The 12,532-nt window shown below is 44.6% G+C and overlaps 1 protein-coding gene across 1 annotated transcript; it reads left to right on the top strand.

The window, feature by feature from the left end:
- Positions 1-325: 325 nt before the first annotated feature.
- Positions 326-6,308, top strand: GC (GC vitamin D binding protein). Its single transcript, XM_003205643.5, has 12 exons — positions 326-478; positions 2,100-2,169; positions 2,574-2,706; positions 2,810-3,021; positions 3,713-3,845; positions 4,240-4,334; positions 4,641-4,770; positions 4,858-5,060; positions 5,287-5,419; positions 5,565-5,662; positions 5,905-6,037; positions 6,126-6,308. The coding sequence occupies exons 1-12, from the start codon at positions 331-333 to the stop codon at positions 6,177-6,179; spliced, it is 1,542 nt and encodes a 513-aa protein (XP_003205691.2). The 5' UTR covers positions 326-330; the 3' UTR covers positions 6,180-6,308.
- The last annotated feature ends 6,224 nt before the right edge of the window (positions 6,309-12,532 follow it).

Here is a 12,532-nt window from a genome sequence, read left to right as displayed (position 1 = left end):
GGTACAAGCCATTTGTCTTCCCAAGCCTGGCACCCACCAATCACTAATTTCCAGAAGAGCCACCTCTGTCCTCACAAGGAGACTTATAGCATGATCCTTAGCGCTTGTAGGGTGCAAGGGACACTTTCCCTACACGTCTCCATCTTCAGTGATGTAGGGCAGGAAAATCCTATGTGGGGTCCTATAGCAATGTGTTACTGTTTTCCCTGAGTTAATTATTAAAATCAGTCCCAAATTGGATGTGCTGGAGCACTGGGCCAAGGATGCTCGCCCCCTGCTCTGCAGCCAGGATTAATCATTCATCCAGTGACACACAGGAGCTCCATATAAATGCTGGGCTGGGTTTCCCACTGCTGCTTTTTTTGCACGGAGAGGAAAATCAGTGGTGACCACGCTCTGCTGTGGCTCCACCACACCATGAAGGCGGTTGTTACCTTCCTGCTCCTGCTTTTCATAGCAACTCACGCTGAACACCGAGGTAAGAATGCTTACTCTCAAAATCCTTGTACTGCTGTGGCTGAAATGGGTTTACTGCCCCGTACTAAGTAGGGTCTATAATACTGTACATATTAATGCATTAATGATTTTGAGCTTATAAAGAATTTCAAAAATGAGGTTTACCATCCCCTGTTCTTTTTCTGTATGGAGCCAAGTGAATTGAACACCTAGTGTTGTGCTCTCTGCTAAAAGATGTAGGGAAGCATAGATCTGCCCCAAAACTCTGCCAAGACATATGTTTTCACTGCTGTATGTGGAAATGAAGAAGAATTCAAGACGCTCATACCCACAGCAGGACAGACTCATGTTCGCTGTAGGATAGCCTCTGGGTTTCTTCTCCTTTCAGAGACCACCTCCCCAGTAACAAAAGCAACAAAATTCTAAACCGTTACAAAAGAGTATTGACTGTTCCTCTTCATCTCTCTCTGCTTCAGAGATGCAGTCTTCTCTGCAGAATTGCCAGGATTTGTAGCTGTTATGTTTAGCCACCTACCTCTGCCTTGTTTTTCTGTTTCTAGAGCTTTGTTTGGTTGCCAGTAGATAAATCCTCCCCAAAATGGCTTCTGATTTCATGCTGGACCCTCAGAGTTTACCTTCTTTAAAAAACTTACCCTTTTTTTTTCTTTTCCCATTGCAACTTTGCAAAATTACTTTTTTTGTTTTTTCTTCCCTCTTTCTGAAGCAGTTTGCCGTTTGGCTGATATATGATTTACCCCACAGTTGGGTAAAATGACCCTGCACCACACTGGTGGAGGCAGGGGCTGCCATACTGCAAAAACAGAGAGATTTGCAGCAGCACGAGAGATACGGACAGGAGAATGCAGCTGTGACTGGAACCCCTGGGAGAACAAGGGAGATCCTTCTGGTCTAAAAGCCTACGAGAATTATGTTAAAGTTGCGGTAGAAAGGCCAGCAGGGTATCAGTATTTACCCTGCTGGTATCAAAGTCTAAACGATGCCTTTTGCAGCAAAAAGTCAATACTATTTTCAAGGAATGCAATAGTGTGTGGGGATGTGTTTGCTGCCACCTGCTCCTGACCTCCACAGCTCCAGATAAAAACCAACACTGCCTGTTTCACCCTTGCAGAGTGGGCAAGGGGCAAGTGTCCTTTTCCTGCATTTCTCCCAACTTCAGGGAGGATTTTTCCATCTCCCTCTTTCTCTGGATGCAAACTGCAGCAGCACAGTCAGGGTACCACAGCTGCTTTCCTAATCATGGTAGGTCTGACATGAGGGGAGAAGCTGTTGCATAAGAAAAGACAACACTTAAGCAAAGAGTAGAGCAAGACTTACATTCTTATATACGACCGTTGAGAAAAGAAATGAGAAGTGAGAATAAAATGTAGACATGGTATAAACTTCCCTGGGTAAACTTCTGGGAGGAAGAGTGACACCATTACAACTCCTCATCATAAAGTATTTAATAATTATTTTTCCTTTGTAAGAGAAAGACATGAGCTATTTTCTACAGTAAATTCAATGGAGCTGAGCAGTACTGTTTAGGTTTTTTTTCTGCATTAAGAAAGGTCACTGGGAAGGAGGCATCCACTTAAGCAGAATTGGTGAACTGATCCCACATCCTCCTTTTTCCTTGTCTACAGGTAGACCATATGTTCGGGACAAAGTCTGCCAAGAGTTCAAGACCATGGGGAAGGATGACTTCCGAACCATGTAGGTACCTCCTACAATATTTACCCTTCTTTTAGCATAGATCTCCTCAGAATTAAACAATACCTTAGAAACAGGCAGATTTGTTTGCTCATTTATTTATTCCCTGCAAACGAGAGCTCCTATTGCTCTTAATGTGCCTCTCTACTGAAGAAAGGCTTCCTCTGTAGTTAAACTCCACAAGACTGCTATGTGGTCAAATAATGAAGAGCTAATGCACCCAAGGTCTCCAGGCAAAGACCTGCCACCTCCAGCCTGGCAATGCTTTTTCAGAATGTGCCCCTGGTTCTTGAAGGACTTGCATTGATGCTTTCCAGGTGGTTTTGTTAGTGTTTTCTCAGGCTGTTGTTGATGTAGGTATTTAGGAAATGCAGCAAATTCATCCTCTTGTCATTTTGCCATCCCAGGACCCTCATAATGAACAGCAGGAAATTCTCCAATGCCACCTTCAAGGAGATCAGCCACCTCGTGCATGAGATTGTCTCACTGGCGGAGACCTGCTGTGCTGATGGTGTTGACCCTTCCTGCTACGATGCTGGGGTATGTTGACCACAACCAGCCGGTGGTCCCTAAAACTGAGGATGCATTTGATTCAGGGGAGTGTTCTCCAGCCCTGGGCAAGCAGCATCTTCCCTTCCCACAGTCTTCAGCCCTGTCAGCCAAGTCCTGCAGCCCTGACTCGCCTTTCCCTGACCATCCGGGTACAGCCGCCTGCTGTCTCCACCAAGGTCTGGAGCAGAAGCTGTGCCTGGCTGCCCTAGAGCACCCGCCGCGCCAGCTGCCCCACTATGTTGAGCTTTCCAATGAGGAACTCTGTCAGGCGTTCAAGAAGGATCCGAAGGACTTTGCTGACAGGTAAGAGACAGCAGGCTGAGCTGGGCTGGAAAAAGTGCTCGGTCTTGCTGTGATGCCAAGCCAGGGAGCACACAAGCCGTCCAAAGACTGGAAAACAGTAGCTGAAAATTGGAAAGCAATCTGAAAGGATTCTTGATGTTTATCTTAAAGCCTATCCTTTTCTTTCTGAGATGGAGTGAGAAGGTGTGCATCTCTGTCACTTAGGGCCACCAAGCTCTCTATCAGGAGTAGCCATGTCACTTTGCAAAAGTGCTTTGATCATAAAAAAACACCATATTAATTGCTGCAGCTATCTACAGGGGCCAGGAGGTGATAATCCCTGTAGATCACAGCACTACACATGTCTCTTCCCATCTTGCCCCTGCACTGTTGTCCAAAGCAGAAGCAACTGTCTTGGCTCTTGGCCAACTCCTTTCTGGAGTTGCAGGTGCATCCAAACAAAATGTTGGTGTATTTTGGATTTGTGCAGGCCCCAAGGACAGGATTATCCAAAATGAATGAGAGATGGAGGTGGCCATGCAAGTGGTTAGAGAGGGGCTATCAGGTGGGTTGATGGATTGATACATTAAGCCAGCAGCACAGGAAGGTTCCTGCAGGGCTGACATCCCTAGTATAGCTATGATATTCCCATACAACACATCTGCAACCAAGCACCTGGTCCTGGGGTGTCTGAGGGTTGCCTCTGACGCAGGTTCCTGCATGAGTATGTCAGTAGCTACAGCCAGGCGCCTTTGCCTGTGCTCTTGGGCTCCACCAGGAACTTCCTCTCCATGGTCTCCACTTGCTGCATATCACCATCGCCCACTGTCTGCTTCTTGAAGGAGGTGAGTCTGCCCCCACAGCCTGCTTTTCCCTTTTGTTCATTTTCCCCACAGATGCCCATAGCCAAGGTTGGCTCAGCCCTGGCCCCACTCAAATTACTGGTCACCACACTGAATTTCCAGATACACACGAAGTTGGTGGGAAATTCACCCAGATGATGGTGGGACAATTTTCATGAAACTCTAATTATCTTCAAAACTCGGCATGAGAAGAATTATTTTTGCCTTTTGCAGCCAGTAGTAAAATTAGGCTGAATTACAGGGCTGCTCACAGCATAGCCAAGCAGCAGCTTGCCAAGTACAGTATTTTTTACCTTGCCTGGGAAGAGTTACCCATTTTTCCTGAAGGATGTCTCTACCCTAACATCCACTCTACTGCTGCGTATTCTTTTTGCAGAAACTGCAAAGAAAAACTCTTTCCCTACTCACTTTGATGTCGAACAGAGCTTGCTCCCGCTTAACAGGATATGGGAAGGACAAAATGAAGTTCAGGTAAAAAAGGGATAAAGTATTTTCTGCTCGTTAGATGGGAGTGCTATCCTATTTCAGATGGCAGTTCCTTTCTGTTTTTCACCAAGATATATTCCAGCAAAGATGGAGGTTACCTCCAGTGGAATAAGGCTGGTTGGTCTGTATGAGAGTGCTTGGGTGCTATACTTGTGGGTGGCATGCACGGTGTGTGGGGAAAGGCAAAAGTACAGATACAAAAATACTAGACATGCTTATGGTTTCTACTTAAGTTTATGGAATGGATGGGTTGAAATTCTTCAGTTCCCTCTATGTTTTGTGTCTGCCCAGCTACCTGACCATGCTTGCCCAAAAGATACCAAGTGCTTCATTTGAGGACCTTTCTCCTCTGGCAGAGGATGCAGCTGAGGTGTTCTCCCAGTGCTGTGACTCAGTGGCCGAAGACTGCATTCAGCAGAAGGTAGGATTGTCCTGAGCCACTTTTGTTCTGGGAGGCTCCCCGAGCAGTATACCAAGCTACACATTTCCTCTTCTCCTCCCTCTGCAGTTGTCGGAGCACACCACAAAGATCTGCACCACACTGTCAGCCAAAGACAAAAGGTTTGCTGACTGCTGTGCAGGAAAAAACATCATGCAAAACTACTTCTGCATCTCTGCCTTGCAACCAGCTGTGGCCCCCAAACTGCCTGAGCTGCAGAAGCCAACCGACAAGCAATTGTGTGATGATAATGGGGCCCTCCACACTGGAAGGTCTGTACTCCAGTACCCACTGCAACTAGTTTCCTTACTCCTTCTCTTTATCACATAATTTAATTATTATTTGAATTTTTCTCTCAGTAGCCTAAAGAAACCTACATGCTATGAGGAGAAGGGTTTGGAAGTGCAGGCTGTACATTGCTGCTGCATCCAAGAACTGGCAGCTTTGATGGGATCAGCCAGTGCTAAATTCTAAGTTGTTTTTCTTGTCATGCTGCAGGTACATGTTTGAACTGGCACGGAGGCACACCAATGTCCCTGATGTCTTCCTTGGCAAGCTGTACGATGCCTCTGAAAATGTCATCAGGGAGTGCTGCTCTGCCAAGGATGCTTCAACCTGCCTTGACAGCAAGGTAGCTGGGAGGGGTGCCTTTTGTTTCACACAGCATAGACTTCCTTGGTGTTGTCCACCGCCTCCCTCTCCAGCTCCTGCATCCCCCCAAAATCTATGTATGTATGGTCCTGGTTATAGAAATCCTCCTCTCTTGTGCCACACAGCGACAGCAAATGGGAGCAGAGCTGCCTGCCTTCTTGGAAAAGGCCAACCAGCTCTGTGGACAGTACAATGAGCTGAATTTCCTTGACTTCAAGAAGAGGTAAAGGCTCCTCACCCTCTGGTGGTGCTCCCGGAAATGCATGCTTAATTTAGCCAAGCTTTTGCACCTGAAATCTGTCTGTATGAGCTTAACTTCTCCCATGGCATCAGGGAAGTTTTCCCCACAGACCATGTCATCAAATTTTGGCAGTGCACTGTGGTTTGGAGGTTAAATGCACCAGGGTCCTTGCAAAAGCCCACCCCACACACTGACACATTCTCCTGCCTGGCCTCAAATTGCAGGCTGAGAGACAGCATTAGGCAGACCATGCCAGATGCTAGCCCCGAGCTGCTGACACAGCTGACAGACCAGAGAGCTGATTTTGCCTCTACATGCTGCCCAGCGAACTCACCACCACTTTACTGTGTTGCGCAGGTAAGGCATCTCCCACCACCCAGCACTATGCATGAGACTATACCTGCCCTGGGCTTGCCAAACTTCAGTTCTTTCTTCCCTCTTGCAGGTGACCGCAGAGCTGGCAAGTACTTGCAAGCAGGGTTCCTGCATGCTGGTCTAGGTGTGGAACAGTGAAAAACAAGGTGAGGGGTCCAGCTGGAGGATGCAAAATGCTGCTGTTGTCTGGACCAGCTTGCAGCCCCCTTACTGATACGTCACTGCAGCCACAATAAACATATTTTAAAAAACACCGTTGCCCTGGGGTACACCAAAACCTTGCTTTCTTTATGGTTGCACTGTGGTATGCCAGGTTCCAAAGGGGCAGCTCACAGACAGGAGGTAATGGTCCCAGCTCTGGCTGTGGGAGTTAATGTTCTGAACAGTTAGGCAGGAAAATCAAAATCACGTGTCAAGTGCCCACAGAGATGGGGTTGCTCTTTCTGACTGGTAGGATATTGTCATTGTGGAAGGAGGCAGTAACATCACAAAGTGGGCTGTCCGTCTGAAATAAAACAGCTCAAGTTTCAGCAGTTGCCAAGAGATGGCGCCTGTAACCCAGGGAAGTGAGGAACGTGCTGTGTTTATAACTGCTGCTGCTGCTGCTGCTTCCCAAAGTGGACAGAGGAATGCTGCTCCCAGTGCTCCCAAAAAGGGATCTGCACAAGGCTACCTGGCCTCACTCCCAATAAATCTCTCCGTCAGAAGGCTGGGAAAAATAATGCCATGTCCCTGTGCCTGCGTGAGTTCTTAGAAGGAAGGGGCTCATTTTGATACTGATTTTGGCTGATGGTACCTTTTGCCACCCGTAAGAAACTTCTAAAATGAGAATTGAGCTCCAAGTGCTGACCTTGGCTATGCTGGATAAAGTCTAGCCTCACAAGATACTGTAACAGCATCACAGAACTGAGATTACTTGTGAAAATGAACATCTTTCTCGACAAGACTTAGCTCTAGCAGATTTCCTGGGAATTCAGAGGAATGAACCACACTGACGACAGTCTTGTGGCAGCCATACATCAGGTTGACTAAACCCTCCATACATAAAGATTATTCTCTTCTGTTGCACGCACATCTTTCCACAAATCTTTACTGAAGTGGGTTAAGAAGGCATTGTCCCATCTTTGTCAGCTCCAGATTAGCATACCCTGGCTGTTATGGAGCATGTGACAAGCAGATCTATCACTTCACAGCCCCTTATTTTTGGTGCCCAAAAGGTATTTTGACATTAACTGATGGGTCTTCTTTTACACACCAATTTTAAAAGTTTTAAACGGCTTTAAGTATCCAGCTTTGCCAGACATCACATGAACTATGCATATCTCTTCTCAGTGCTGTGTTTTCTTCATGAGGCCAGGTACCCTCCGAACCCTCACCACAAGGAGCAGGCGAGGGAGCTGCTGTGGGACAGCAAGGAGCACTAGTGACTGCCCTTGTGATGGCCACACCTTGCATTGGTCTGAAGGAGACTGTTCTGTGGGCCAACAGATACCATTTTGGGTCAGGGACTATCTAAAGGTGGGGATAAATGGGATGGTGGTCATAATTGCATTTCATTCTCTCATCCACAATTTCAGCTGTATTTCCTCACAGCCCTGTGCCCTGAATTTGTGGAGAGCATGGTTGGGAAAATATTACTGCTTTTTTTTAGTGCTGCAGTTTCTCAAAGAGTGGGCAAGATCAGCCTCAGAATGCCATTTGAAAAGCAAAACCATTCCTTCACACTGACCTATAGCGTTAATCAGGACCAACGCTAGCCCAGTGTGAGGTGGGCCTCTCAACACTTCTTTTATGGCGTTTGAAAATGGGCATTTTTGCTCGGCATGACCATCCCATGCCACGGTGATCCCAATCTGCTTTGTCTCCAGTGCCATGGACTGTGTTTCCCCATGCAGCAGGGGGTGAGACAGAGCAAAGTCATGCCAGAAAGGCTTCATCCCATTGCCTTCCCAAGCTAAATCACTTTTCTCCTTTGATTTATTTGTAGAAACGCCACCACGTTTGCTGTTCCTGGAGCCATTTACACAGGGCTCAGAGCTGAGCTGTAGGAGTAGACTTCACAGTGTGACCCCAGAGCAATCCCAGGCTTTGACAAGGTACGTTCACATTCGGGCTTCATAAACACCATCTAGTAGAGGTTCCTCCAGCTTCTTAGCATCTTGCGAGAGTCCTACCAGCACAGTGGCTGAAAACAGTTTATCTTTAGGTACCTTTACACATGGGAATTTTCATCTCCTTATTCCTTATGCTTGCTGCAGCACCTGCCTGCCTCTTTATTCTGACTGGAAATGTAAATAGTGTGACAAGTAAATAGTATGGTTTTAATTGTAGTGACTAAGCTCTGTGCAGTGTTTCATAGCTGAAGTATATTTCTATAGATTTAACTTGTTTCTAACGTTGTTGCTTAGGAAAACAAACAAACAAACAAACAAACCACCTGTGGTTAATTGTAAGGAGAACAAGCATTTATTTCTGAACGGGTGAAAGCTTTCCAAATGCTTTTTCTTTTTCATAGTTAAAGTATGGATTAGATGCCTTTCTGTCCCGAGGCATTAGCTGAAAGGGTGGTTGTGGTTGAGACTTTTCTTTGCTTTTTTATTCCTTGTGAACATAAGTATGGCAGAGTCAGGTCCTACAGTAGTAATTATTTACTATTGCAAAGCGACACAGTGTTATGGCATGAGAAATAAAGCACAGAAAACCAATGTCAACCCCTACTTTTGCACTAGGTGTTGTAGCCAGTGACCTTCACAGGATATGAACATTTCACTGACGTAGTCACACATCTTTTATTGATGAGCTTAGGCTGGAAGGGAAAGTTTACGTCAGAATCCAAATGCATATCAAACAGTCCTTGCAAAGAGCAGAGGCACTGTCTACCAGGAACAAAACTCACGTTTCCAGGGAACCTTTGGTCTCTTAATGTGAACTCACCCTAAAAAATACCGTACATGGGTCCTAACAGCCTCAAATTACAGAGACAGGAAGCTCACAACACTTCATCAGTCCCCAATAGAAAGTACCAATCTAGACATAAAAGTCAAGCTGCTCATTCCCTCCCAGCAACTTTGAAGTGATTCTGTGACATCTCTGTGTCCTCTTGTAGACGTTGAGTAATCTATCTTCCTTTGGCTTTTTCTGCTTAAAATATCAAGTGGCAGACTTCAGCAGCACTGGAGCTCTTTCTGAACTCTCCTGGAGGTATCCTTACCTACTAGTCCCTGAATAAAAACAAGTAGATGTAATTTTTTCTTATGTCACAGTGCAGGGACCCTTCTGCTGTTCCATGGAAGTGAAAGCTGAGTCATTTCGTTTCTTTTTATGTATCATCTAGCTATCTTGGCTGTACAATAAATGGGCTGCGGTAAAGCCAGAAACTCCGTAACGATGAGGCTGTTCTCCTTCATGGAAGCATATCTTGTTATGGAAAATAGTGCAGCACCCCCAGGTTGTGCTTGTATGCTATCCATTGCTAATATATCACCTCTAATCCAAAATAGGGAAGGTGAGGAATAAATGAGCTACCCGTGCCATATTTTCTTGTATGTTCTTATCTGTCTCTCTCCCATTGTTTTTATATGCATATGTGTATGTTTCAAGTACTGATATAAAAGTTTGGGGAAAGTGCTAGTGGTGAGCAGTGTGGGAAGGCAAAGGTGTCAGTGCTGGATCAAAGACCATACTAATGTGTTGTAATTACAAAATACTGCAACAAACAGAAAATCAGATGTTCTGGGTCAGCATGACATTACCAAAAAAAACCAAAAAATAAACAAACACAAAAAAAAAAGAAAAAAAAACCCCACCACTCAGTGTGGTGAAAGAGATGCTCCTAAACGTAACAAGATTAAGCTGTCATCATTTTATTCTGTGCTGGGCCTAGAAAGGCTATGCTGACCACTGATGCGGTGCAAAAACCAAGTATTTGGAGGTGACCCTTTCAGCTTCAGGGATGTATATCTCCGCAACAGGGAAATGAGGCTGCTCAGGATATTTCTAATCCCATCATAGAAAGAAATAATTATGTTCTCTAAGATGGCTGTAGCAGTGACTGCTGGGACACCAATCAACAAACAGGCGTTTGATTCACAAGGTGTAAAATATTTCCCTTCACTATGGTAATACATATTGTGAAGAATTTCTTTTGCTCATGCAGGAGTTGATGTCTTGCCTCCATACTCATTGAAAATAGTATTTCAATAAAATCAGGCCATATCTTTTGCCTATTTTAAGAAATTAAAAAAAAAAGCTCTAAGTAGAGGTTTTCATTCATATTTGAATCAGCTCCATTAAAATAATCTGTGGTGCTTTCAACTGCTACTAAAATCTCTCCAAGGAGGAAAACATATTGTCGTTATTACTGTTTCTACATTTCATGCAAGTAAATTTGCTTGAAAAGAAAGTAAAGGATAAAAGCAATGCTGGCTTAATAAGAACTGTATCACCATTTTTAAAATTTTACACAAGTGTTTTCATTCCGAAGTTAATTTATTACAAGTAGTGATAGAATTCTCAAACTAATATTCTCAGAAAAAGTTGTCACAAGTATTTTAACAAGTATGAAGGACCTCCTGATTAAGTATAGGACATATGAGAGTTTCATTGGAAGACAAACAAACAAGTATGCTGATCCCAGCTATACAGCTTGAAGAAGGACCAACATGCAACAGGAATATAGGAGAGATATTCAGAAAACAGCAAAGTGCAATCGAACATAGATATCTGTAACAGAAGACAGAGTTTTAGATTTGATGCTATTTGTTTCATGCATAAGTAATCTTTAGTTTAAATTTAAAAATCTACTTATGAAATCAGGAAAACCTACCAGGAAACAGTATTTTGGGATTCTGTACTAGGTTGATACAGTATGCTCAGGTTGGACATTAGGAAATACCTCTACTCTCCAAAAGGGTGGTCAGATGCTGGAATGGGCTGTCCAGGGAGGTGATAGAGTCACTGATGCTGGAAGTGTTCAAGAAACATTTAGATGTTGTAGTGAGGGACACGATTTAGTGGGAAATGTTGATGGTAGGTGAACAGTTGGACTGGATGATCTTGGAGGTCCTTTCCAACCTTAGTGATTCTATAATTCTATGGGTAAATAAGCTGAGAAAGTGCCGTTATTCCCAAAGACTCCTGCCAGAATGAAAAATACACAGCATGTATTAGGCTATAGTCCAATGTGTTTGGTTTTCTACTCAATCTCCTGTGAGAGTAACATGTGCAAGGTGGGGTTGGATTTGTGTGATGTGTTGTACATGATGCCTGGTGTTTGCTATAGAAGACAAACATTTTTGGCTTTTTCTTGTAATTGTTTGTAATGGTGAAATGGCTTCTCTGTGTCCCAAATTTAAGATTTGTAAATACAGACTAGAGCAGCAGAGCTATGGAAGATGCAAAGTTAAGCCACTGTTAAATCTATTGAATAGCCAATTTCCTTGCATGTAGAACATTTTACCTCCCGACAAGCTTACCCAGTGTCCACAAATCTGTGACCTGTGGCTGCTTCAGTTGCTTGGAAGGAGAGTACTCTGCTTGGAAGCCAATCTCAAGTTGTAAAGATTTCACTTTAATCCACTTAAATTGTTGTGAAACTTAGAAAGTATAGGATAGATACATGAACAGTGAGGTGGATTGAGAACTGGCTGACTTGTAGGGCTCAGAGGGTTGTCATCAGCAGCACAGAGTCTGACTGTAACTAGAAGTGGTCCCAGGGTTCAGTGCTGGGTCTGATCTTCTTCAACATCTTCATCAGCAAGCTGGATGAAGGGTTAGAGTCCAACCTCAGTAAGACTGCTGATGATACAAAGCTGGGAGGAGAGGCTGACACACTGGAAAGCTGTGCTGCCATTCAACAAGACCTGGGCAGACTGGAGAGATGGGTAGAGAGGAAGCTGATGAGGTTTAACAAGAGCAAGTATAGAGTCTTGCACCTGGGGAGGAATAACTGCATGAATCAGTATGGTTAGGGGATGACCTGCTGGAGAGGAGCTTTGCAGAGAAGGATCTGTGTGTTCTGTTGGACAGCAGTGTGTCCTCATGGCCAAAAAGGCCAATGCTATCCTGGAGTACATTAAAAGGGGCTTGGCCAACAGGTTGAAGAAAGTGATCCTTCCCCCCTACTCTGTCCTGGTGAGGCCGCATTTAGAATACCGTGTTCAGTTCTGGGCTCCCCAGTTTGAAAAAGGCAGGGATCTCTTAGAGGTCCAGCAGAGGGCCACAGAAATGTTAAAGGGTCTGGAGCATCTCCTGTATGAAGAAAAGCTGAATGACTTGGGTCTGTTCAGCCTGGGAAAAAGACGGGGGATCTAATTAATATTTATAAATATCTAAAGGAAGTCGGGAGGCAAATGAAAGAGGCCAGGCTTTTCTTGGTGGTGTGTAGTGATAGGACAAGGAGCAATGGCTTAAAAATTGAGCATAGGAAGTTCCATAAAAGCATGCAGAAAAAACTTCTTTATGGTAAGGGTGACAGAG

The sequence above is a fragment of the Meleagris gallopavo genome, chromosome 4, assembly GCF_905368555.1.
Source record: "Meleagris gallopavo chromosome 4, MGAL_WU_HG_1.1, whole genome shotgun sequence".
Taxonomy (NCBI): domain Eukaryota; kingdom Metazoa; phylum Chordata; class Aves; order Galliformes; family Phasianidae; genus Meleagris; species Meleagris gallopavo.
The sequence above is the reverse complement of the archived record's forward strand: the minus strand, read 5'-3'. Positions and strand labels throughout refer to the sequence as shown.

Coding starts and splice junctions, on each gene's coding strand:
- GC (XM_003205643.5), top strand. CDS start 331: ATGCTGGGCTGGGTTTCCCACTGCTGCTTTTTTTGCACGGAGAGGAAA. Junction 2,707..2,809: donor CTTCCTGCTACGATGCTGGG/GTATGTTGACCA, acceptor CCCTTCCCACAG/TCTTCAGCCCTGTCAGCCAA. Junction 4,335..4,640: donor AAGGACAAAATGAAGTTCAG/GTAAAAAAGGGA, acceptor GTGTCTGCCCAG/CTACCTGACCATGCTTGCCC.